General features: G+C 48.2%; 1 protein-coding gene across 1 annotated transcript in view; it reads left to right on the top strand.

The window, feature by feature from the left end:
- Window positions 1-6,409: 6,409 nt before the first annotated feature.
- The window catches only part of FSTL4 (follistatin like 4), a 416,868-nt gene continuing 395,860 nt past the window's right edge, over window positions 6,410-27,417 (top strand). Inside the window, exons 1-2 of the mRNA XM_047778622.1 lie at window positions 6,410-6,626; window positions 14,949-15,084. Of these exons, the coding sequence (XP_047634578.1) occupies window positions 6,454-6,626; window positions 14,949-15,084 (309 nt within the window). The 5' untranslated portion in view covers window positions 6,410-6,453. The remainder of the gene's footprint in view (window positions 6,627-14,948; window positions 15,085-27,417) is intronic.

The following is a 27,417-nucleotide window of genomic DNA, read 5'->3' as shown; positions in this document are numbered from 1 at the left end:
AAGTCAAATCAGCATTTTATTCACATTTTAGCTTCTTTGTCCTTTGGTATGTTTTCTACTCCAAGTAACAGAAAACCATAGTTCAACTAGTCTAAATCATGAGGAAAATAGAAATCTTGTTAGGCAGCTTCAGAATTAGTTCTTACAGCAGCTCATTTCATCAGTTCATGAAGGTCCTAGGTTCTTTTCCCTTTCTGCCACCATTCATGGGTCAACCTGGCTACTCTCAGCATCACAAGATGGTGACCATGGATCTAGGGGACCCTATGGTTAATGAGGGTATCAAGAGAGAAGAGAGGCACCATCTCTTCTGGTGAATGTCTTTATCTCCCCAGCGAATTCTCTCTCACCTCCTCAGCCAGCTCCCAGCAGGGAGAATGGGAGCCCCATAACTGGCTTAGACCACGATGAAGCAATTGACATCCTACAGGCGGAGAAGAAAGACTTCATGTTTGCTTTTGATATGACAAGGTTTCATGAGGAGGACAATAAGATAAACATACCGATACGTTCAGAACAAAAAGTTTTCCAGGTACTGATTTGTAGAATGTGACTTCTGAGATCTGGTCTCGCTGCCCCATACCCTATGGAATTGCATAGTGGTCTGGAAGGCAGGCTCCGAGTCCCATGCTAGTTCTGCCATTTGCCTGAGATAAGCTGTGTAATGGGGACCTAATGACATAGTTGTGAGGATTAGGTAAAACAGTATCTATGAAGTGTCAGGCCCAGGGCCCAGTGCAGAGTTAGCAATCCGTAAATTGGTTCGATGCTGGTATGAGGCAGTGATGATGATAATGGGCTAGTCATGACCTTGGATCTCTCAGCAGGTGAATAGCTGTCTTTCCTGCTCTCACTCTGTCCACCAGCCACCATCCCCTCTACCCAACTATTCTCCACACAGCATCCAGAGTGAACAGTTAAAAACACAGAAGAGACAATGTCATTCTTCTCAGCAGCCTCTCATGGCTCCCACTACACCAAAAAGCACATCTGAAGTCCTTATTCCTCACAGTCTATAGGGCCTGTGTGGTGTGGCCCTTGCTCAGCTCTCTGCCTTCTTCAACAAATCTGCCTGGATCCTTCTGTTTGCTACATTGGCCTTGGATCACATCAAGCCAGTTCCTACATCACATTTTTTTATGCCTGTTGGGGTTTCAGCTCAAACACTCTCCCCACTGGATTGTCTCATATCTTGTCCCTTCATTCATGTCTGTGCTCTGAGCACCTCCTCAGAGAGAACTTTGTCATCTGCCCTCTTAAAAATAGCAACCACTCTTCCAGTTACTCCTTCTGGATTGTCTAGAAAACAACCCGAGGCAAAAGCTTACATGCTGTCACTTGCTGGAGAAAGAATGCAATCCCAGGGAGGCAAGAACAAGGAAGAAGAAAGAACAAACATTGAATGGGCCCTGGCTTTGTAATCAGTGTAGCCGAGGGCTCAGTCTCCAGGGATGTCTAGAGACAGGGCAAAGGGAGCTCTGCATCTCTGTATAGACCATCCAGGGAAGGAAGGGAGACTTGATCTGCTGACTCCCTCCTCTGCCCCATCTCCCACTGGTCAAGGCCACTCTTCAGGTAGGAAATCCCTCCACTGCCACCACGTCTTTGATGTAGGGAGTAGCCCCTCCAAGCATCCTCTGCGGAAGCCAGAGCTGCAGGGATCCAGTCTGATCAATGCGTAGGCATGGAGGCCAGCGTCCCCTTGTAATTTGGTGACATATGCAGGGCTTCCTGGTCTGAGCTGGTGGCAATAACAGCAGAGGGACCTGGCTCGAAGACTGTACAAATAGCACAGAACAGTTGATGGGGCTATGCCATCCAGGAAGCAAGGAAAGCAACCAAAGCCCTGGCGGATGGGGGCAGAGAGGTCAGCGTGGCTGCTCAGACTTGGGTGGTAGATAAACTAAGTCCAGCACCGTCTAAAACCATCTAATACATCCTCATCTTGCCTGGTTCTCTACATAACACTGAAGATGACCTGCCGTAATACTGCATATTCATTCGAATGGAGTGGACATTTACAAGAATGGACTCTCCCTAAGTAGGAGCTCATCTTTTTGAAGGTTCTCTTTTTCAGATTGTCATGCTCTTTGCCACTCTTTACTAATGAGCTGGAAAACAAGGTCAGAACAGAAATATCCCTTGTGATTAGAGGAAGGCGGCCCCTCCCTTGGCTGTCCTCCTCCTATGTTCCCTCTTTCATTACTCTTCCCACTCCCAGTGTGTGCGCTTGGCCTGGCCTTCTCATCCCAGATTCTCCTTGTGCACATGGAATTCTGAGAGTAGCTGAGCTTCATTTCTTCTCATTACCAGGACCATGAATCTAGGCTCTGGGAGTTAGATGGGATTTTTGTCTTTGGAACAGTCCCAGGTGAAAGGGTTTGGTTGTTGATCTCCCTCCTCGTTCCCCATTGACAATTCCCTCTCCATCACTGCATCTCCTCATTTATCCAACTTCTTAATTAAAACTTCTACCCTATAGCACTTCTTCATGGCCTTGAAAACTTTCCCAAATCAGTTTTCTCTTGAATCAATACCTTAGCTCCATACTGGCTCCTCTTCTCCCTAAATTAGAGTTAAAAACACTCATTTCTGAGTGTGATTTTATTTTATTTTTATTTTTGCTTTTTAGGGCCACACCCGTGGCATATGGAGGTTCCCAGGCTAGAGGTTCAATTGGAATTACAACTGCTGGCCTATGCCACAGCAACACAAGATCTGAGCTGCATCTGCAACCTACAACACAGCTCACAGCAACACCAGATCCCCAACCCACTGAGCAAGGCCAGGGATCGAACCTGCAACCAAGTGGTTCCTAGTCGGATTCATTTCCACTGCGCCATGACAGGGACTCAGTGTGACTTTAGGTCAAGGATTTTGAATTTGTTGCCTCCATTGCCTTGATTTCTAGATGAAAACGAATCATCACTTAAGAAACCAGCATTGATATTGGCCTCAAGGGAAATCCTTAACATCAGAGCTCTAGATCAGAGGAGCCCTAATTTCTAGCAATAAAGGCATCGACTTGCAGAATTGAAAATGACCTCAAAAGCTCATCGAGGATGACCATTTCCCCTCCACCCATTTCTAACCTAGCCTTGAGAGATGAGGAATTAAGGCCCAGAAAAGGTGGGACTCAGCCAGACTCACACAGCCAGAGAGGGGCAGAGGCAGGCGAGGGACGCAGGCCTATAAGATCCTGACTGCTTCTTCAGTGACCTCATCATGTAGTTTGAGTAGCCCCCGATGCGGCGCAGTGGGTTGGGAAATCCGACTGCAGTGGCTTGGGTTGCCGTGGAGGCATGGATTCAATCTCCAGCCTGGCACAGTGGGTTAAAAGATCCAGCATTGCCATGAGAACTTCCATATGCCACAGGTGCAGCCATAAAATAGGGCAAAAAGAGGCTCATAATGTGGTTGAAGATTTACTAAGACATTTTTGAACTGGCAGCAGAATGTTAAGTTATGGCAGCCAAGGAAGACAGCGCCGTGTCTTTTCCCACCTGCTCATGTGATCTCCGAGTCTGGTTTCTGAACAGGTATTTCTGGGCACTGTCTGATCAGCCCAGGGTGGACCTGACCCACAGCTAGTGACAGGGAAACTTTGGGCAGAATCTGGAGGAGGTGCTTTGCTGCCTCCTGATCCCCACGGCTGTGTGTTACTTCTGAGTATCCTGACATGCATCTGCAATCTGAAATGACCTGTAGGAGACACATCATTTGGCAGCAGTTTTTGGCCTTATGGTTATGTTTTTGGTAAGATCAGAAAATGAAAAGAGTTTTAAAACTGATCAAGTTTTAAAACTTCTTAATCTTTAAAAATACATTGATTGCCTTCTTTGTGTGTCTCTGAGTCTTGCCTGGCAAAATCACTCACCAATAACTTACTGCCAGGGGCGGTAATTTGAAGTTATGTTGCTTTTGAGCTCCCTTCTTTCAAACTTACTGAATTGTATGATTTCAAAGCTTAATCAATTTTTTTTAAAAAAAAAACTAGGCATCATAGTTGGCTACTGAGAATCATCAATATGCTCGTGAGTTCTGAAGTAGGGTTTCAGGCCAATTCTGAAATTCTCTGTGTAAAATCTAGCCTATTTTCCAAGGTGGGAGTATTATTAAACCAAGAATTGCCCTGAGAGGTGAAAACACAGAGCAATTCAAAGAGGTGTCAAGGTCTGCTGGCGTCCGATGCTGCTTCCCTGCAGGCTTGTTTTATTTCGTCATTCACACTTCATCTTTTTTATTCCAAGGTGACTTTTAATTCCAGTCTTATTTTATGCACAGTGGTCACAATAGCTCACTTTAGAGGTTAGCATTATCTCAAAGGGATATTTCCTACATCCATTTTGCAGCAGCTACGTTTCCCCCTTCTTTGGAAAGCAGAGAAAGTTTGTGAAAGTCCAGTGCCTTTCCTGCACGAAACAGGCTATTTCTGATCTTGGTTGATCCACAGACCCTGACTTACATGTGACCCTGAGTTATTAAAAACACATACCCCAAGGCCTGCCTTGGTTATGTAATAAGCCATTAGGCTGACTCAGGGACTTTGTGCTGAAAATTGAGAACAGAAACCAGCTTTTCCAAACACCTCTAAGTCTGGGAAGGGAGCTGAACCCAGCCTTCGAGCTGTGAGGCTCCATCTTTATTTATTTGGCTTTGTAGAGCTGTACCTGCAGCATATGGAAGTTCCCAGGCTAGGGGTCGAATCAGAGCTGCAGCTGCTGGCCACGGCCACAGCAATGGAAGATCCGAGCTGCGTCTGTGGCCTACATCACAGCCTATAGCATCTGCTGGATGTGAGACCCCATCTTGATCACCAACTTAGAATTAAATCTCAGGGGGAGGCTCAGCATGTTTCCAAACTTCCCTGTTTCTTTTTATGCCCGGTCTTTCTTGTTTCCAATAAGGAAAGTGCCATTCCTTTCCTGGTCCAGCGACAGAGAATCTGGCCTCAAGCCAGCCTTGGAGGTTCAGTCATGGGTGGCCTTGGCAAAGATTCATGGTCAGTTTTGAGAGAGCATCCTGCCTGCCAAGGCCAGGAGCACTGAGCATGGAGTAGTTTTTTTATCCTTTTGAGCACAAATCATGGTACCCACGGGGAAGTCACAGCAGAGTGAGACCTGGAAGTCACCCAGGTTTCTTCCAAGTCCTCATTTTACAGATGGTGAAACATACCAAGAGCAGAAATATGACTGGTTCTCTGGGTTACAAGCTGAGGGGTAGTAGCGGGAGGATTCCAGGACGAAACCCATGTGAGGGCAGGGACCACGCAGGCCCAGCCACTGCTGTCTCCTCGGCACCTAATACAGGGCCTGGTAGACAGCAGGGCCCGATAAATATGCTGAAGGAAAGGACAAATCTGATACCTCTTCCTCCATGTCAGCTCTCTGAATTCTTCCTCTTCTCCTGATATTTAACTAATCTTAAACTTAGAAACGCCGCTTAGCCCCTCCTCCAAGCCAGGAAAGATTACAGGGACATGGACAAGACACTGTTCCCCTAGGCCAGGAAGTCACCTGGTGCCCACACAGCCAGAGCAGGAGGCTTCCCCAGAAAGGACCTTGCAGATGACTAACCACCAGCCAGAAGTGGCTAGAGTCTTCCTTCTAAGTTTGATGCCAGGTTGGAGCTACACTATGTCCATTTGGGGGACCCCTGTTGCTACCAAGTTGTTTCCAGTTTATTTGGGCACCAAGACTGATCTCTAAGCCAGTTAATAAATAAAACCGTCCCTGGGATGTGGGTTCCAAAAGTTGTGGATGTTGAAGGGGGATCCAGAAAGGTTTGGGAGCCCCAGGTTTGAGGGTGAGGTCTGGGCCTCATGAGGGGTTCTAAGGAATAAGAAGGGACCCTCTGGTCATAGCTTGGCCAGGCTAGGCAAATGTCACCTGTAACGGCCCCCATATGCCCAGGATTGCATAAGATTCTGCAGTGGGAGAGAGCAGATTCGGAAGACAGAAATAAAAACTGCTCTTTCGCAGGTTGTTAGCCCTCAGAGAGCGAGAATGTCCCTTGACTTTGCCTCCAGGGACCGCTCTCTTGGTGCGGTGTACTGGCCACCCTCGGCTCCCCAAGCTATGGCAGCATCTTGATCAGCGGCGCATCTTGAGAGCACAGCCTTGGGGAACCCTTTCCCGGGAAAGAGCCAGGAGGAGAGGGGAGGAGGGGTATGTGGCGGGGTGGGAGGACACGTTGCCTGCCGGGCTCCACGCGAGCCAGGCCCGGGAGCGTACCCCCTCCCGCGTGGCTGCAGAGACCGCCCTGGAGCGCCAGGAGTCCTCCCGCTCCGCGTGCGCGCCCGGCAGCTCTGCGCACCTGCCGCGGGCCCCGCGCGGGTCTGAGCGGCGGGCGGGCCGCGCGCACAGGTGGCGGCGATTGGGCAGGCGGGGCCGGGAGGGTGACGTCACGAGCTCCGGTCCCGGCGGCAGAAATAGGGCAGCCGCGGCGGCGGCGATGCCACAGCAGCGGGCAGCGGCAGCTCGGAGGGCTGGAGCCGCGACAGCTTCCAGAGCGCCCAGGACCCGCCGACAGCCGGAGGGACCGACCGAAGGACGCGGGGCCGGGTCTCCCCCTCTCGCCCGCCGAGTCCGGCCACCTGGTCTTCCTCTCGGCCCCGGCCGCCGCAGGTACGCGGGCGCAGCTTCGGAGCGGGCGCGGGGAGGGTGCCAAGCCGCCGCCGCCACCAGCCGGTCCCGCCGCGCTCCACTGGGGTCCCGGCGCACGCGGCCCCGCGTCTCCCTGCAGGGCCCGGCCGGCGCTAGCTTGTCCTCACCGCTGCGCCGGGTAAGCCAAGTTTGCCCGCTTGCCGGGAGGCGGCCACGGGACCCCGGGACCCGAGCTAGGCAGGGCCAGGACTCGGGGTAAAGGCTGGGGCTCCGAGGCAAGTGGCCCGGGTCTGCAGTGAGGACCGAGTGACCGGGCTGGCGCGCGAAACGCCGCGCAGAACCACTCGGGCCGAGCCCGCAGCAGGCGTCGGTCTCTGAGACCCTGCAGGTGCAGTTCTTGGGCTCTGGATCCCCAGCGGCCTCGGCGAGCCGGGCGAGCGGCAGCACCTGGGCTCGGACTCCTACCCTTGGCCCGGGCTGGAGCGCGAGGCGGGCGTCCTCACTATCCCTTTCCTCCAGCTTTGCAGGGAAACTTGCGTCTGCTCGCTGCAACCAGGAGGGCCCGCGGCGCCCGCCTGGCCCTCACAACCCCGAGGGCCGCTGCGCCCAGAGCTGAGCTGAGTGCTTGGACTCCGCTGAGGAGGCGGGGGAAGTACTCGGAAGCCCACCCGGCTTAGGCAGCTACCAGATCTCGTTCTGCCCGGCGACCTCTGTGTCAAGCCAAAGGCCGGTGTTATCTGCTCGGGAGTCACTAGTGAGCAGTTTGGGAGATGTTCAGGCAGGGGGCTTGGTCCTAAGAGCTTGTAATGTGGGTGTTCTCCGCACCTCTCTGCGCCAACCAAAAACCCGTTCCAAGTTTCGGGGGACCTAGGCGACTCGGGCAGAGCGCTCCACTTTGCGGGCGCGTGTCGCCTGGAGTTTGGGGGCGAGCTTGGCGCAAACCTTAGGGCCTCCCTTCAGCTGACAAAGCGGTGCCCGGAGCGCGTTCGCCCGAGGCCTGCCACCTGAGGACTTAGGCGCCAGCCCCTCTTGCAAGAGCAGAAACGAGCTGGAAGCAGGGTTTCCACAATGCCTGGAACGTGGCGAGCATTCCGTACAGCGCGTCCATCTATGGAAGTTCACGGAGATGGGCAGAGTTGACCCCTGCTAGGTCTGCATCCAGCCCAGAGAGTTGGTCCCCATGCGCTGCCCAGCCGACCTCGCTCCAGATAACTGTCGCCGACATTGATGAATAGCGCTTCCGCAGCTTCTCCTCCGCTCCCCTCTAGGTGTCGCTTCCGCAGAGGTTTCCGCCAAGGTTTCCAGCGAGGGGAAAAACGATGCCAGAAGCTCTGGTCTGTTCCCTTCGTAAATTTGTTGCAAACCTGTGCACCAGGAATTGTACCAGATGGGCCCCTGAGGCACAGACATCCATCCCCATTCTCTGCGCCAAAAGGAAACCGAATCCTCTGTAGGAGATGGCACGGTGACCTAATAAAAATGTGCTCCAGGTATGGGCCTGTCTCACAATCCATGAGTGGAGTAAAGGGATCAGGAAGAAAGTCGGACTTTTCTCAAAAGTCCCAAGTTTTTTTTCCTACCACGAAGGTTAGGGGAAAGCCAGAGATGACTATTGATGGACTCGATGTCACTGAAGACTGTGACTCTTAACAGTTCCTCTTAATCCTGGAATGGTCCAGCCAGGCTCTGGGACTGGGCGTTGATCACGGGGAGGGCTCACCCGGGAAGCAAATGGTCAGGGGACTGAGTGAGGTGGCTTCTCTGACTCCAGAAGCCCAGCAGCCCTCAGGCAGTAACTAATGGAAGACCTGGGCTAATGCCCCACAGGGCTCATGTCTGCTCCCTGTCTTAGTTCTGTAAGAAGATACTGCAGCATTACTAGATAATTTCTGCTCAGACACACTCAGATAAATGTTCACTTTCTTCTCATCCTAGGGAAAAAGCCTTCTCTCCAAAGACTTCAGACTGAGCCAAAGGCCATGTAAGAAAATAGTCTTTGATGTAGTGTATTGCAGTTGCTTAATAAAAATTGTTCCGTTGGCTTTTTCTCTCTTCAGAATTTTTTTTTTTTTTATCACCCTCAGTTGTTAATTCCAGGAAAGCTTTTTGTTCCAGAGAGGGGTTCGCTTGTTCTGGGTATCTGGGAGAACTTTAATACCTTTGGCTGTATCCTGGAGGTGGTTGAAGGAAGGATAGGTTGGATTTTGCTACCTTGACCGGCCAGCCACTTAGAATTATTTTCCTTCTAAAGGCTGCAGACTTTTTTTTTTTTTTTAATGATTTTCATGATCTTTTGTTTGACAAGATTGTATTTCAGAAACTGGCATCGACTAGTCAAGATTCTCTAAAAATCTACCTTAACAGCTCCTTTGCCGTTTTTTTTGTTGTTGTTGTTGATGTTGTTTGTTTGTTTGTTTGTTTTTTGGTATTTCTTTGAAAATTCAGCATCATGTGATGTTGTGTGCTTACTAATTCATCAAATTGGGCAGTTATTTCAAGAGCACATCTTTCCTTACATTTTCTATCTCAGTGCATAACACAAGGCATGAGACTTCAAGTAAAACAGAACTTCAGTAGAGAGAACGTGGTACTTACAAGGTACGATCCGAATATTGAAAGGGTGAGGATTTCTGTGTGTTAATTTCATGGTAAATAAGAATGTCAGAGATGTACACATTGCACATAGAGTAACTTAGACATCAAATTTATCAATGTTTAAAAAATTAACCTGAGGTATAGAGTAGGTAATTAATGGGAAATGCAATATAGCTTCATTATGGCTTGCTTTGGGGAAGCTTGATATGTTTCCACGCCTAATTTCCCTGGGTGGGTATGTTAAGGGCTATTTTAGGAAGATTGAACCCCTTTCTTTTTTTCCTAAAACACTCACAAGTCAAAATTGAAGTCCTCTACCTTTCAAAGGAAACTACCATATGGCCTCTTGGTGTTAGGTTGAGGTTGATAGGCCTTTTTGTCTGTGACCACTGGGCAGACAGATAGAAGAGAACTGTGGGGTTTTTGTGGTCCCTAGTTGGTTTCTATTTGTTGACTGCCAACATTGCTCGTGTAGAATGCAACGCACCTAAAAGTAATTGGCTAGAGCATACACTTTGCTGTTAGAAAGGCTGGAAATTCAGGTGCCTCAAAGCCACAAACCTTGCCATTCTCTTCAAGATTGGGAGTTGTTGCTTGGTTCTGCCAAATCATCTTTATAATTTCTGGTCCTTTTGGTTATAAAGAGAAGCTATTTCTGTGTGACTACTCCATAATGTCTGGTTTGATAATGTTACCATATTCCGGGAGACAGGATGAGAATGAACTGGTGAATAATCTTCCCCAAAGCTCCGAGGGTCAGAATTCTCACTCTTGGAGTTCCTGCTGTGGCAGAATGGGTTAATAATCGGGCTTGTCTCTTTGGAGGCACAGGTTCGATCTCTGGCCCAGCGCAGTGGGTTAAGGATCCAGCATTGCCACAGCCGTGGTGTAGATCACAGCTCTGGCTCAGATTAGATCCCTGGCCCAGAAACTTCCGTATGCCACAGGTGTGGCTGGAAAAAAAAGCTTCCCATTCTTGCCAAGCAAGGCTGATTCCTGGAGGAGGAAAGAGAATTTTGTATTTAATGTTGGTGCTTCTCTCTGGCCTTGGACCTTGTTTGATAAAGAGCTTACGTGTTGGCACATGTTCCCTGTTGGGGTGGTTTGGAATTTACATAGTCATACTTATTTCTCCCTGACCATTTGCATGCTATGTTACATTTTTTCTAGTTTCTTCAAAAAGCAAGTCAGTATTTGGAATGTTACATTCTACAGATTTATAATACCTCTATAATTTTAGATGCAAATACAAGGTAGCACAGATATCAGCTTATAACACCAGAAAGTCCTGTGGTTTTCACAATAGACGGGTAGATGGTTGAGAAGGGCCCGTCCAGAACTAAAAATGCAAAATCAATGTCTAAACACCGAATGCTTACAGCTCATACGTCAGTTTGTGATAATGTAAGGAATATAGTGTTTGCCTAGAGGTCAGGATGCCTGGGTTTCTGTCTTGGTCTGGCCACTGAGTTGATCTCACATGTTGTGTGAGTTCCTCAACCTCTGCTGTCTTGTCTGTGCAGTGGCCAACCTCGCCCCGATTCTCCTGAGCATAGGGAGACATGAGACTCAGGTGGGAAACCCAGCAGGAAGCAGTGAAGTACTTCTCTTGGAAATGAGCTGTCTTAAATATCAAGTGATGGTGCTTTATGAGTTGTTTGAAAGGAAAGGGAGTGCCAGATCTTTTATGAGAACAGTCTCAGGTAGATTTATGACCAATCTTGGGACTCCAGCATGGATAGAATGAAGCTTGTAAACCTCAATTGATTTCAAAAGGTTGAAAAAGAGGGTTTGTGACCTTGCTGAGGGTGCCTTCCCATTTCTGTAACAGGAAGATTATTTTCTTTTGTCTGAGGGCTGGTGGGGCTATTTTAACTTGAGGAGTGATTAATTTTTACATAGGTCCCCTTCCCCTAAAGTGACTGTCTAGCAGCCTGGCATGCTCCATGGCTGGCATCCTTTGCATCTCCTCACAGTTTCTTCATTTCAACCACATTCCTTCTTGGCCAATAAAGACAGCAGCGATGAGAGCTGAGGGGAGCATGCTGAGTGGTCCTATCTGGGGTAGGGTGTAGACGGGGGCAGTTTGGCTTCCCCAGCTCTGCTCCTCTGGCCTTGCCATGAATGCTGGAGGAGCCCTTGGCATCTTTCAGAGGAGAGACTTGGGGTTCATGCCTCCAATCTTGATCTACTGAGAGTTTTTTTTTCCTCCATCATCTTAAAAACAACTATTCATCCACATAAAACATTGCTAAGAAGCAGCAGAAAAAAAGCAAAACAGCAGAGGGCGAGGATTAAGAGTATAGACATTGAGTCCTTCTGGCTGGCTTTGAGTACCACCCCTGCCGCTTATTTGCCACATGGCAGGGTCCTCAGTCCTGTCTGTGACCCATCTCTGTTGTCTGACCAGGGCCATGATCACGGCCCTCTTCATGGAGTAGGAGTGAGGATTATGAGTTAATACCCGTAAAACATTTAGAACAGTGCCCGACACATAGTGATTGCTGTATAAGTGTTAGCCCCCTAGATAGTCTCTCTTTGGTTATTAGACAGATCATCAACATTGATTTAGATTCAATATTAATTCTTTTTTTTATGAACCAAACTGTCGTAAAACTTGAGTTGTAAATTTTGAGGCTGTTGCTGCTGTAGATGGAATGAATCGTCAATCACCGTGTGTGCAAATGACATCTAAGATGCATCTGCCGTGCAAATAAAGTTTGATCGAGTGGTGGCCAAGCTGAAATAAACTTGGCAGAGAGGTTGCCTAGGAATATTTCAGGAATTAGCCCGGCTCATTTGTTTCCCTGTCTTCCAGTAAAATTATAGGAACCTCAACACAAATCCGATAAAATCAAACACAACTCCAGGTGCTGCAGGTTTAATGGCAGAAGTCTGGGCACAACCTCTTTTTTTTTTTTTTTTTGGTCTTTTTAGGGCTGCACCCACAGCATATGGAGGTTCCCAGGCTAGGGTTCAAATCAGAGCTGTAACCTCCGGCTTACACCATGATTCGTGCTGAGTCTGCAACCTAAACTACAGCTCATAGCAATGCTGGATCCTTAACTCACTGAGCAAGCAGGGATCGAACCTGCATCCTTGTGGATACTAGTCAGATTCATTTCCGCTGAGCCACAGCGGGAACTTCTGGGCACACCCTCTTAAATGAAGTGATTTGGTGCTTGCCAAAACAGTTGAAATGGATGGAGTTTATTCTTATGATATCTATTAATAATAAAACATCAAAAATAATTGATCTTGGATTACTAGACAAATTGAAATCTACATGCTAGATATTGTGGCTTGACTATTTCATAACTCCAAGAATTGACGTCTGTATATTATATAGGGTTGACTTTAGATTTTCTTGCTGTTTTTAGTTTATCTGGGCTTGAAGGCATGCCAAGGGAGACAAGAACACCCTTTATTCAAGTGTTTACTCCCTGAGCGCTGTTCATTGGAGGGTAAGCAGGGAAGAATTAGTAATAGTAGTGTAGGAAGCGGTGTCTTTCTAGTTTGAGCTTAAGGTACTGTTGCTGGTTTAAAAAAAAAAAAATTCCAAAAATCTAGTAACTGCTTTCTGCAGGCTCTGGAACATGGCACTGTACTCAGAAGAGAATAATTTATAGAGAGTAGGGAGTTAGCCTATTTATTTTTAGAAAAACTGGTTGCAGTTAGGGGAGTCATTTTTATTCTCTTTTAGTCCTGAATGTGATTTTCCCCTCCTCCTCATCCCTGTGAGAACACACACCCTAGCTGGAGCCCTGGATGGGGGGCATGGTGCTGGGTGCCTGCTGACGGCTGCCGCCCTCTCCCAGGTGGCGGCCGAAGCCACACGTTCTGCTGCTTCACTCTGCCTTCTTCAGAGGGTGCTGACTGATGGTGCTGAGACCTGACCTTCAGATCTTAGTCACCTGCCCTATGTCTCTGGTACCTCTAGCTTTCCATTCAGAGGTCAAAGACAAACGGCTGAAGAAGCAGAGGTAGGGGTGGGAGCCTGTGAACCCTTAAAAAAAAAAAAAGAAAAAGAAAGAAAAAGACACCTTCTCTTAAAAGACAGTCATAACGAGGGTGGGGAGTTCCCGTTGAGCCGCAGCAGAAACGAACCTGACTGGTATCCATGAGGACGCAGGTTCAATTCCCGGCCTTGCTCAGTGGGTTAAGGATCTGGTGTAGCCATGAGTTGTGGTGTAGGTCACAGACACGGCTCGGATCCCACGTTGCTGTGGCTGTGGGGTAGGCCAGCAGCTGTAGCTCTGATTCACCCTCTAGCTTGGAAAGAAACCCTCATAGGCCACGGGTGCGGCCCTGAAAAAAAAAAAAAAAAAGACATTCATAACTTAAAACCTTGCCTTTTCATGGGTCAGTGTTATATGCCCATAATTTTTCGTCTGACTTCTCTTCCTGTGGGCATTTCTGTCTCAAGTTGGGGACGCAGAGCAAATCTGGTGCAGTGGCTCTGTTCGGGCCTGGAAGGCAGCCAAGGGAAACTTGGAGTGTGGCCCGAGTGTCTTTGTTTGGTGGCCCTGCCCCCAGACCTGGTGATCATTTGAGATCTCCTCTTGGGTAAAGTAGGGATCTGCCAAAGCTGTTGGCTTTGGGGGTGAGCATGCATGGGCCACCCAAACAGGCTATAAGGTCTCTCAAGTAGCTAATCATCTCTGGCTCGGACACTTGCTCTGGACCGTCCTGCAGCCGGGTCACAGGGGGTGCTGGCCTCCAAGATACTCTGTGTTTTCATATCCCCAGCCACCATCAGGATGCAGTGTGGACCGCAAGCAATTAAGCACTAAATTGTGTGGTGCTCTCAGAAATCAATAACCCTTAAAGTTTCCTCGAGTAGGAGTTGTAAATTCTGCCTGATGAGTTCTATCTGGCTATATTTCTTAGAGATAACTGAAATTAAGTTTGGGATATGTTCACACTGGAAACCTGAAAAAATACGTTTAATTGGACAATAGCAGTCGTCTTTGTCCCCTTAACACAATATTTCCAGCACATGATAGGGAAATGAATTTTTATTATAGCTGATCTTTTGGTTTTGTTTTTTTTTTTCTCATCCATGTAATTCTTCGATTATTTTCAACTGCCCATTTCTTGTCTTCTAGGATGTTAGACAATTGATCAGGTGAACCTCAGGGAACACCTTAAATATTATGGAAAATCCTGTTATCCATTGGATGCTTGGATTTTGCTGCAAGAATGACTGGTCTTGAAATGAAAATAGTAGACCCTTTAATGCCATTTTGAAGTTCACATCTTGTAAATAGAGGTATTAGCTACAAAGGGGTCCTGCAGATTTAACATGATTGCTCGTCAGCATTTAATGAGCGCTAGTTGTGTGCCCAGCTGCAAGTAAGTGCTTTCTGCAGAAACTGAAGCATGGACATATGGTAACCTAACAGGTGTCTCAGCCTTCTCGCCCTCATTTGTTTTTGTAGATGTAGTGGTAGGTGCATTTCAGGTGGGTTTCTACATACCAGCTGGCATTTATCCACTTCTTACTCTGTGCCTGACGTTGCCTCCTTCAGTCCTTCCAGCAGCTCTATGAGGTACATACCCATTTTAGAGATGAGCAAACCAAGGCTCTGAAGTAATAAGACTTCTCCGCAGTAGAACAGAAGGGAGGGTGCCAGGATTGAAACTCAGGTTTATCTGATTCTAGAGAACAAGTGCTCATAACCACCCCTTGACTTATATGTACATTTTGCAATGCTTCATTCTGAGCATTTGTCACTTTCTTAACAGACTCCACAAAATGAAACCAGGACGCTTTTGGCTGCATCTCACACTGCTTGGAGCCTCCCTGCCTGCTGCTTTGGGATGGATGAGCCCAGGAACCAGCAGAGGACTGAACACGGGTGGGGGAGAGTCCCCGGCAGAGGTATAGTCACATAACGGCTGACCTGACATTTAAAACTCATTGCTTTCCAATGTTACAGGATCTGATTTCCTTTCCACCTTTAGTTTCTATTGCAGTAGAAATTAAAATCCTACCCCCTTTTTTGGTAGGAGTCAGAAGGAAGCCATGTGTGTTGATATGGAGGGAGGTTGCTAGCATGCTGGAAGTAATGGTCTAAAATCTCTCCAGTGCCGAAAATGCATCCTCAAATCCAGCTGGGGTTGCACGTTTTGTCTTCAACACAGACCCTCCAGAAAGTGGCCTTTCTCTGTGCTTAATAGCACTCGGAAAGGGTGACCCATTGGAGGAGCACACCCATGTGAATTAATGAAGTCTTTTAATTATAAAATATGATTCCAAAGTAATAGACTCCTTTTCACCTATTTAGATGAAAAGAACCAGGCTGAGTAAGAACCGGCAAGTAAAAGTCCTAAGGGAGGCAGCCTTAATGAACAGATAAGAATGATTAATGGCGGGTTAGGTACATATAAATGCTTCTAAAGTGCTTGAAAAACTTGTTCTCAAATACCTCTCAGGAGAGCCTGGCTATCCTGCTAATTGCTTAGTGAACTCTGGTCTGAAATAGGAAAGATGAGCCATAAGCTGCATCTAGCCCTGCTCAGTTAGTAGGTCTCATGCATTTGGGGCTTGTGAGGGAGGGAGTTTTTCTGCAGGAAATGGTTCCTCTATGCTGAACCTTAAGAAACGACTACAGCTTTTCATTAAAACTACCTAGGAGTTTCTTGATGATGGGGTGAATACTAATTCCTACCTGAGAGCTTTCCAGGGCATCTCAACTCCCATTGTTTTCCTTGATGGATACCCCTTCCTTTTCTCTGTGTGTGTTTCCCGTCCTGTGGAATGAGGAAGAAAAATCACCTCAAAAAGTCAACACTACCGGAGAGTGAATAACGACACACAGTGGATGGCAGGATTAATGTGTTATTTGATCAAAAGACATGATTTCTCTTTCATTATTACTTAATTGTAATGCAATCCCAAACCTACAAGCCTTAATCTTCAGGGAGCTTCAGAAGTAATTTAATGCGCACACTTTTCCTGCCGAAGTTAGCATGGCTTCTTTTTGTGGTGAGCAGATGATTAAATAGAAACACTATCTCTCCCATCTAAATCCATGAAGGACACAACTTAATGCTCTTTTGAAAGAGTCTGAAGGCTGACTTGCTAGCAAGCACAGCATTTCCCAATGGGAACAGTTTAATTTTTACACTCATATCCATATAGAGGGAAAATGATCACTTAAATCCTAGAAATATATTGTTGAATATGTAATAGCAAAGAGGCAAACACACAGGTATGTGTATTTAGTCTTACTATTGGGGCTCATTGGCCCATGGTTTTAAATCACTTATTTCAATTAAAAGTTGAGCCAATTAAGGTGGGATTTAGCTGGAGGGAAACTGAAGGTAAGTTGATACCAACCTAGGGCTTCTTTGTTTTACTTGCACCAACAAGAAAGAGCAGATGCTGCTCATCCTCAGGAAGCAAGGCTTTTTGTTTGGGGGGTGCTGCTTTGGTCCCACATCTCCTCCCAACTGATAGAGCCCCAGAGATGCCATTGTCTCCCAGGTTTGGGAATTTTAGTCCTTCGGGAAAAGGAAATGATGCCTCTAGGGACTCCCGGAGGCAGGAACAACTGCCCCATCTATCCAGTTCTCTTTGCTGTAGACTGAGTTTTTGGGAAGTGTTGTAACTTCTGCTCATCGAGTCTGCTTCTGTCAGCTGTGAAATGAAGCCCACGACACAGGATAGCCTCCGGAATGTTCAGAGAGAATGAGCAGAACATGTATTGTAACTGGCTGGTCTGCTGACCTCAGCCATCCTTGATACACGGCCCCTCCCTCACCAGGGTCTTTGTGTCCTGGTGCTGTTCCTTCTTTCCACAGAGGAAAGGAAATCAGCCCCTCTTACGAGGCCCAGCTCTGGTTCTTACCTTTTCTCTAGAATCTTCTTTGACCGCTCTTGATCAAGTTTGCTCTCTTGCTCTGAATTCTTAGTACTAATCTTGCCTGCCTTCTTTCAAAAACAAAAACAAACAAGCAAAAACTCTTCTGTTTTTATTTTAGCATAGGGATGCAGGCTATCTTCTTCATCTTTCAGTGTGTAATAATTTTGTGAGGAAAATAGAGGCTTATTGAGTTTCTGAGTCAGTTGGTGTTTATTTAACATTTGGTCCTAGGCATGAAGTCACCTTGGTACTTTCAAAATTCAGGCTGGACTATCATGTATTTAAGTGAGTTTTTCATACCTCGTTTCTGGTGGGTAATGAATGGGCCCTCCAGCAAACCTTAAGAGGCTTACGGGCCAAGCCAAGCTTGTATCTCCTCCACATCCAAGATAGACCTGTGTGTTCTGGGTAGTTTCTTCTTTGAATTGTAGCTCTGAATATATCCAGAACTCACAGCCCAAACCGTATTAAACTCCTCTAGTAGCTTCTTCAGTCTTTATTTATTTATTTTTTTTACAAGAATCAAAACCAACAGAGTTTCCTGAGACTCAATACATACATCCAAAATCCTATCTAGGAATTAAATGGTAAAATGTTGGTGTGTGTGTGTGTGTTTTTCCTGAGAGTAGTGCCTTCCAAAACATTCGTTGACTTAAGATTTTTGAAGTACTTGGAAATAAGATTTGGTTTGCCTTTCAAGTTATTATGCCAATTACTTGAATGTCCTAAGGGTAAATAAGGATTAAATGACCAGTGTGTGCATGTTTGCACATTTTTAAAGCAATGATAACAAATGTGAATTTTGTTAAATTATTGTTTTATGTACGAAGACTGCAGTTGAAATAGCTTCAAGGAGTTTAGCATTTTACAAACGTAGACAAAAAGAAATGTAGCGGGGTGGGGTGCCTCTTTAATAAGAGTTGAGTAGCAGCACATGGCCTGGAATAGTAATGCAATTCTGAATTCAGAGGAAACAATTCTGGGAGATACAACTTATTGAAATTCTGAAACAGAGTTATATTTTCCCCTTCTCCCTCATACTCCGGCCAAGATAGATACAGTAGTAAAATCAATACTGATAGAATATTATACTTGGGGTGGGGGACAAGGAAAGGGAGAAGGGATGTGATAACAGTCCCTAGGGACCTTCCCCCTCTTGAGGGGCAGGCATTCGTGGGAAGGTCCCCTTTCCCTTGAGCCCTGGAGGCTGTGTTGCCATCACTCATGGGGCTTTGGGATTGGATGATGGCTGTAACACAGCCTTACTCATCCTTCCTGATTTTACTGAAATTTTCCTAAATTACTCTTACTCAAAGTTTCCAGTCATGCACCAAAGAACCGTAAATATTAATATTGGTTCCATTTAATATTGTTAGCTTTGTATGCCTTGGTGCTTGCAGAACGGAGATAGGCTTTTGAGGTCAGAAACCATTTGTTTTCAGTGTGTGCAAAGAATCTTTGAGGAAGAAACACCGGCGGTTAGCAATGGTATGGAGAGAAAAGGTGTTTGCCATCCTCCCTTGGCCCAGGGCTCAGCCTAACGAGAGCAGGATCCCACCCTGGCTGGCGGGCCCTCCCCTTTCTGCAAGCGTTGGCCCCAGATGCCAAAGGCGCTCCTGTCCCTGTGAAGACAGCTTCAAATTCCAGAGGATTTAAATGCTCTGGCTTCTTTCTGCAGAGTTTGGGCATTCAGGAGGACTCAGGCTGCTGAGACTAGGCATTATTCTATTTTATTTTTTGTCTTTTTAGGGCCACACCTACAGTATATGGAGGTTCCCAGGCTAGGGGTCAAATCAGAACTGCAGCTGCCAGCCTGTGCCACAGCCACAGCAACGCGGGATCCAAGTCACATCTGCAACCTACACCACAGTTCATGGCAACACTGCATCCTTAACCCACTGAGCCAGGCCAGGCGTCGAACCCGCGTCCTCATGGATACTAGTTGGGTTCATTAACCACTGAGCCACGATGGGAACTCCATCATTTTAAAATATTTTTATTCCTTAATATGTCCCTGTTCTTACACATTTGATTGAATTTAAGGAAATACTCCTCTACCCTTCCTAGTGCAGGTCGCCCCTCGCCCCTAGACTTCTTTTTGATTGATAGCTAGGGAGAAGAGCTGACCTTTGGTGGGGTTGGAGGTCTGCCCCTTGGCATCCCGACTTACTCTGGCCCCTCACTCTACAGGCGTGGAGAAAACCAACTCCCTTCTCCCTGGGAACAGACAGGGTTCGGGCTGGCTCCTCAGCAGCTTCCAAGCCTCGTCTGCAGTCTAGGCCTGTTTGCAGCTCTTAGGTCTGTTTTCTGCAGAATCTCTTCTCCTAAACCCTCCCTGGTGCCAGCTCTAGTGTTTGACTCGCTTTCAAAGACAGACAGACCTCTGGGAGAGGTGTCTCAGCAGGAGGCGTCCTTGGGCCTTTCACTGCGTGTGGTGCCCTGGAACACAGATGACACCCCTTCTGCAAGAATCGGGGCTTCTCCCGCAGGGGCGGTGCTGGCGGCTGGGGGGGTGGTGCGCCTCTTCTTTGGTCCTCAAACTCTCGGCCATGGCTCTCTGCCTACTACTGTATGTCAGAGGGCATGGATATTAGTTTCTTAGCTAGAATTGGGAGAGCACAATGTCCCACCTGCCATTGTGGTTAAACCCATATGTTTCAAGGTGATCGGTGGTGGCAAATACTCTAAGTCCCTGGGGCATGGTTGAGCCGGTTCCCAGCTCCTTAGGAACTTTACTGGGCTCTGCCTACTCCTGTCCAGTGTCTCTCGAGCTTCAATGCCCTTGTGAACCACCGAAGGCCTGTTAAATGCAGATGCTGGGCAGTCGATGTGGGGATGTTGAGAGTCTGCGTTTCTCCTAAGCTCCGGGTGAGGCTGATCTTTCCTGTCCCAGAGGACACCGGGCAGAAAAGCCTTAGAGGTGTCCCGTCCCCTCTAGAAGCACACCCAAGAAGGAGGATCCAGCTGGTAATGAACTCTGGCCTTTTTCAGCTTCTTGCTTACATGATGATGCTGATGGCAGTCAGGAAAAGGAGAGAAATAGGCAGGCTGCAGTCATGTGGGGAAAGGAAATAGCTTGTCATGAAATTGGCTTGGAGGGAGGGGAGCCGGGCAGGTCGGTGAGGGGAGAGGGGAATGGAAGCAGCCTGGGTTTGCAAGTCATTTTCACCTGTTTTCAAGCAAGCAGGCGGAGAGGTAAACTTAGATCTCTGAACCCAGGCTTCCACCCTGGCTTACCTGCTGGTAAATCCGAAGCCCATCGTCCTATGCCCTCACCATTATCACCTCTGTGCCACCCATCCTGGTGTCCTACCCAGTTTCTGTCCCCAGCGTCCAGGCAGGCTGCTTTGAGGAGCACGACTGCTGGGCTGCTGCAGTGTTTGGAGTCTTGTTTTATTTTTATCCCTCAACTGGGAAGTCACTGTCCCTATTCCTTGTGTGGGCTCTTGTTCCTCTCTCGCCACACCCGGCAAGCCTTCTGCTTTGTAGCTAGTGCTCCGTGTGCCTTTTGAGTATTTTGAGATCATAGTTGACAGTGTTTTAATTGGCTCTGAAAAGCTCTGCGACCCAGGAAAATAAACATTTATGAATTCGCAGCTAACCGTTATTCTTCTTCCTCTTAATTTAGCATTTACTCATCTAACTACTTTATTTATGCCTCTGCTGCTAAATAATTGGTGCTTCTCTAGGAAACTCTCCCCCCCCCACCCCCGTAATCAGGACATGAGACCATGCATTCTAAATGGGGCTCTGATTCCCATTTTTCGGGGGAGTTGGCAGCATCAGCTCTGCCAGGCCCCAATCATCTGCTTGATTTGTCCTCAGTGACTTGGGGGTTGTCTCTCTTGTTTCCCATTCAGAGAGAAGTAAAAGCCATGTTGGCATCAGACAGGCTCTAACAGCCCCCCGTGCGTGGGCCCCACTTCCCTGTCCTGCAAGCCAGGGCCATTGTCCTTCTGCCTCCACTGCTGTGGTTTCTGCTGTGAGGCTCCTGGGCCTCGTCTTGTCACCAGTCCCCTGGGAGGGGGCCGGTACTGGCACCCAGGGCAGGGGACGAGAGGGCCAACTGAGAAAACCATGGTGGGGCCGGGGGTGTGCTGTTGAGAGAGGAAGCAACCCCGAGCTGAGCCCCGGCGGCTTTGAGAAAGCCATCTGCCTCAAAGAGGGCCTGGGCCTTCTCTTGTTGGTGGCCACTGGCATTTGCATCTTGGTCCCAAGTGTTCCTGGAGTCAGGAAAGCTTGGATGCAGAGAAACCCAATCTCTTCCTTGTGGGATCCTGGTTCTAGTACCTCAAGGTTTCTTTCTTTGACTACGTAAAACCTGGGTGTCCTCATTTACTCTTTTGTGTAATGGGGCCTCCAGCTCACCCTGGGGACCTAGCTCCATGTTCTGCTCAGGTATTCAAGGGACTATAGTGAAATTCGGAAAATAAAATTAGGAGTTCCCACTGTGGCTCAGTGACAGTGAACCAGACTGGTGTCCAGGAGGACATGGGTTCCATCCCTGGCCTCGCTTAGTGGCTTAAGGATCTGATGTTGCTGTGAGCTGTGGTGCTGGTCGCAGATGTGTCTCGGGTCTGGCGTTGCTGTGGCTGTGGCGTAGACCGGTGGAGGCAGCTTCAATTTGACCCCTAGCCTGGGAGCTTCCATATGCTGCAGGTGTGGCCCTAAAAAGCGAAAAAAACAAAACAAAACATTTTGCTTCAGCTTAATTTTAACAAGTCTCCTTGACAGTGATTCTGGGCTAGCAGAGAGGGGCGACACAGACCCCAGCCTTGGAGGGACCCCCGCGAGGTGGAGAGGGGCAGAATTCTGGTGGGAGGGAGGGGTGGAGGGGTGGGGCAGCTAGCAGTTTGCCTGGTGCTTCTTCCTCTTCTCCAAGGGATGGTATCACATAGGTTGCAGAGGAAATAGTCCCCGAGGAAAGAGCCTGGGTGTCGTGAGTGAGGTGGGACAGAAATGGGTGGGGGGGAGGGTGAAGTGTGACTGTTGGGTTGGTGAGTAGAAGCGCCCAGCTCTGGCCATTGAGTTGGGGGTGACATGGGGCATAGGCCAGATGCTGGCCGTCCACCTGTGCTTGCTAGCTCAGCCTTCTCTCTGCAGAGTAAAGCTGTCAGCCCTTAGACCCGCTCCTAAGACTTGCAAAATGACCCACTGGGGAGAGCCAAGCTGGGCCCCTTCAACACCCGAGTAGCCTCTAGGTCAGAAGTGCATTCGGGCCCAAGCCTGTGGCTTTCAGGGTGGGAACACGGGACCCCCCTCCCCCGTTTGGGCTGCGCATCACAGCCGCAGCCTGGCACAGCTAGTTCCGTGAGCTGCTCCCTCCACTTCTCTGGGCTTCGTTTCCTCATGTGGAGAGTGAGGGGTGCTCAGGAGGCCAGCCCCCATCCCCTTCTGGTTGTCTTCATATCTGAATTCTATCGCTGCTGGCTGGGCCCCTTTAAAACAGGAGCAGAAGCCTCAAAGTATCGTTTAGGATATAATCCTCCTTCTTTCTTGATCCTGTATGGCCAAGCAACAGGTGTCAAGTCTGAAAGTCTGGTCCTCCTTGCCATGTCTCAAATCTCCTTGCCTGCTCTTCTGGGCAGAGCAGCAGGTGAGGCATTCTCTGTGGGGCCTGTGGGCAGTGGAAGATGTGGGCTCTGTTTGACCAGAAATATGCCCCTGTCCCTCCCTCAGCACACACCTGGGTTCAGAGTAGGCTCCCCCAGGGGTTGTTCTGATGCCACAAACACCAGCAGCCTGCTGGTGTCAGGGAGAGGAGTCCTTGGGCTGCTGAGCTGGAAAGGAACTTGAATTTACCCCCTTCTTCCGTGTCTAACAAGGGCCAACCATCTGCTGGGTGCTGGGAGGGCTTCCTACACCTTTTGACTTTGCAGAGCTGGAAAAATGAAAACTTTTTAAAGAATAAGTTCAGCTCCCTTTTATACCTTTATTTATACTTTATCGTTTCTGAAAAATAATGAAGGCCAGACTTGCAGAACAAAGGGTACTCCTTCCCACGCAAGCCTTCCACCAACACGTTCTATGTTGTCTGTGTCGGGGTGTTGTGTCTGCGGACCAGTTTAGAACATAACTGTGAATCACAGGAACAATGATCGAAGGTCACAGAAGCATGTGGTCATGTGGCCTTGGATTTCCTGGTGAGTTGGAGGCCCGGCCCTGATGAGACACTAGGTGGTAGACTTAGATCCGTCGCTGTTCTTAGCAGTATCTCTGCCATATTTGACGTCTAGAAAGATCGAGCTCCAGAGTCGATAGGTTAGATGCTCGTCCCAGGAAGAGGCCCCGGAGATCTGTGCGTAGGTGGGGGAGTCACCCTGCAAATAGGTTTCTGTTGTCACCTCCAGCGCTCCTCTCTATGGAACTGACAGATGTGGCTGTTTGAAAAGGGAAGAGGGGTGCAGGATTTCTTCTTCCTGGTCTCGAAAATCTCCTGCTGTCTTTTTCATCTGCTCATCAAAAATGACATACCACTGCTATTTGGTTGGCGGTTTCTTCTTCCTAATTAAAGGCAGTCTTGTTTTACTCCTAGTTGGGGAATAAGAAAACACGGGAGCATCTGCTCTTGGCTGGAGTGAAGAATGAAGAGTGAGTGGCCTGTGGAGCCAAAGGGTGCATTTCAGGGAAGAAGTGGAGGAGTTGGTGCAGTGGGTGCCTGGGGTTGACCTGCAGGGAACTGCCATGGCCTCCCTCTGGCTCTAGGAAGTTCTAGGGCGGCACCTGGGGGCTTGATTTTTCACCTGGCGCCTGAGCCCTGATTTTCTCCTTTCCTCCAAGAGGGGCTTGAGTTGAGATGGAAACGCTTCCGAGGCCTTAGTTGAAGAGAAAAGCTGCCACTGTTACTTTCATTAAAATACTTAACACATTAAGGGTCTGGATTGGGAGAGAAAATTTGTGTGTGTTTATTTTTTTGAGTTGAGAAGGAAGTCATCCCCGTAATTCTCAGAAAAGTCCTTTTCAAAGAATATTATGGATGACCAGCAAGCCCTTAATGGAGTATGAAGTGGCTTAAAGAACCACGTTGGCTGGTTCCCTAGCCACCTGTGAGGGAATTGGCAGCGTGGCCCAGCAGCAGAAGTGGCAGATGCCAGCGTAACCAGCCAGGTTTTGGGCCCCAGTCTCTAAAGTATGACCTGCTTTTATGACCACACGTCTCTCATCTCTCTCTTTTCAGGCTGTGCTTTTGGTGGCTTGTTGACTGGTGGTGGGCAAGCTCCTAGTGTAGACAGCCTGATGCAGGCAGCTGTCCTGCTATGTCCTGAATGAACGCTGTGTGTCCTATTTTTCTTCTTTCTCCTCCATGATATTCATTGTTGCTTTTCAACCCCATAGTTGGTTTTTCCAGCTGGGACCCAATCATTTGTGCCGGGCCTGTCTGAGCTGCTTCCTTAGTAATCTCCAGGTCTGCTTTGACTCGGGGTCCCCTCGAGTCCGAAGGCCCAGGGGCTCAGATCTGCTTCTTCCCTTTTAGCTGTGTAGCTGAGGGAAGTTCCTTGCTCTGTCCGACCTTAAGGTTAGAATCAAGTAAAATGCACGTGATACCAGCCCTGATATCAGAGTTGTTACGAGGACTGAGATGTTGCATGTAATACTTGGCGACTTGCTTTGAACATGCAGGTGGAGCTGTGTTTTCATGCCCATGATCTCAGAACCCTGCTAAGTACCCACCAAGAAGACTGTGTACTTCTCTTGTGCCATAGCCTGGTGTGTCATCACCAGCTGCAGGACTTGTCACTCAATGTTTAGCAGGGTGGCTCTTGGGGTGGAGAAACCTCTTTCTGGTGGAATAGTACATAACCTAGAGTCTGGACACCCTGGGTCCCCAGTTTCTAGGGGAGCTTGGCACACAGTAGGATATTCATATATTTATAAGTGAATGAGTCAGCCATCTCTTCTTATTTGTTTTAGCATCATGTAGGGATTTAGACAAGTGGACTTGGGTTTCTAGAACTCCTTACAGAAGAAACCCCAGGAGGGACCTGACTGTTCTTTGATTTCCACTTAGAGTAGAATCCTACCAGTTTCAAATCTTTCCAGCATCCTTAGTGAATCAGGAGATGCTTAAGATAGTCCTAGGGGCTGTATTTAGGGGATGGGAGTGGAATTCCTGTTCATTTGCTGTCCCCTTCATCAAGTGGTTTTGAGGCTCACCTTATTCCTTCTGTGAAGAGGCCCGCATACCAGGCAGCCACACTAGACCTTCACCCAAAATGGGAACCCAGAGAGTGCAGTGCAAACTCAAATGCAGGATCTTTTGTTTATGCTTCACATATTCAGGGTCAGCAGAAATAGTCTGTGGCTCCCAGTGGGTGGAGGTGGCCGCCAACTGTCTCTACAAAGGGAGGAAAGGATTGAGGCAGTGAGAACAGAAGTTATCTTTGGGGATGTTGTTCAGTATGTGTAAGACTCTGGACGGCTTTTCTTGATGCTAAGTCTTAGGTCATTCGGAGTAAAACCTTGCTTAAGCTGTTCTCTAATTTAAAGCTTACTCTCTAAATAAAGAAAGCAGAACTCTTGGTATTTATTTCCCTTTCTTGCCTTGCATTTAAAACATGCTGAAAAGCGTCCTCTTGTAGGAAAGGCCTCAGGTTTCTGTGGTTCTGCTGATGCCACATTTCGTGCATCCATTCCGGGGAGGTAGACTTTGATGTGGAGACACTGGGAGATATGACATGGGAGAGGCCTGCCAGGTGATGCTCTAATTGGAATGCTTCTAAAGTATGCCCCACTGTGCCTCCTCTTCCTCCTTCACTCCCTTCTGCTTGGTTGTTACATATGCTTCTGTTTACACTTCTGCATTTGGCTGTGAAGAACGGGATTCTATGCCTCATGCTTGGGTCTTCAGCCTCTGGCAGGATAGCTTAAGAGCATGTCTTTGTGTCCCAAAGAAGAACTTCCCACCTGACCTTCTCAGGATGCTGAGTACATCCTGATATGGACCTTGGGCTATCTGGGCCAGCTGGGACATGTGATGGTCTTAACACATAAGTATCCATAGGTGTCCACTGAGCATCCACTGAGCACGCCGCTGTGTGCTTGGCTTTGTCTTAGGGCCAACTGGTTGAAGAGAAATGGGATTTGTGATTCTACTCTTGGGGCTTGAGGACCAGTGGGGCATGAGGGCAGGGTAGGGAATTGGGAGGGTGATGGAACACGTGGTTATTGCTGAAAAGAATCTGAGTTAGCAGAAGGAATTTAACACCTATGTCACCCTTTGCTTAGAGGAGAAGAGGTACCTTTATTGAGTAATAAGGAGGAAGTAGCTACTGTCTTACCTGGTTCCATTGGTCCTCCCCTGACCCCAGAGCAGGATGCCTTTTCTCACAGTCCAGACTTTCTCTCTCCAGAGGGTTTGTGGCAAATGGTGGATCCAGTGTCTCACGTCCACCCCGGCTCATGACTCAGCTGCTCTGGGGCCCTCAGAGAGTTCGTTGAGGGCTGGAAGAATCTGGCATCTCAGAGTGTCACCTCCACAGGCTGAACACAGTGGTGACTGCTGTAGCTTCAACCGGAGCCCGTCACCCCAACATACACACACACTTCCAGAACTTGTCCTCCTGAGCAGGGCCTGCACCCCTCTGGGCTCTCTCCTGAGGTGGTTCTGCTTGATACGACCTTGACCTTCTTGTTGGTTCACAAGACTTTGGCAATGGGAGGGGATGGCTGCTTATCATTGCTCTGTCTCATCTTGCTCACAGTGCTGTGGCATGTGACATTGTCACCTCAGTGCCCAAACTGTCATACTTGGACATCTTAGCTCTTGCTTTCAAGTCCCATCTTGAGCTGGGTGTCCATTCTTGTCCAACTGATTGTACCAACTGGGGTTTGGTAACTTGTAGGAAGAAAACAGTTCTATGGCCATGCTGACCAGGACAGAGTTAACTGTGATTCATTATATATTGGAGATGAAAATGCAGAATAAAATTTAAACCTTATCTCATTCAGAATGACTCTTCTTGGGTCAAGAAAGGAAGGTCCTGAGGTCCAGTATGTGGGAAACTCGTGTGTGTGGTGGGCTGACGTCTCACCACAGGATTATGAGAAAGGAAAGGAAATAATCACAAACAGAGCTCTAAGAAATCACCTATGCACCTGCACACAGTGAGCATTGAACGTGGTAGGGGACATGTGTTCAGTTAGCAGTGTGGGCCCAGCCATGGGTACACGAGAGTTGAGGCCAGGGAGGCACTGAGTGTGGGAGAACCTTTTTGAGGTGGAGGGCCTTGGAGAAGCTGGCAGAGATCTGGGTATGGAGAACAGCGAAGTATTTCAGGAGGAGGCACCCTCCACGTGTTGCTGTGGGCTGGGGCAGGACTGTGTCTGAGGAGGGGCGAGGAGAACAC

The sequence above is a fragment of the Phacochoerus africanus genome, chromosome 4 (genome assembly GCF_016906955.1).
Source record: "Phacochoerus africanus isolate WHEZ1 chromosome 4, ROS_Pafr_v1, whole genome shotgun sequence".
In the NCBI taxonomy this organism is placed as follows: domain Eukaryota; kingdom Metazoa; phylum Chordata; class Mammalia; order Artiodactyla; family Suidae; genus Phacochoerus; species Phacochoerus africanus.
Note: the sequence above shows the minus strand (reverse complement) of the source record. Positions and strands in the feature narration are given on the sequence as shown.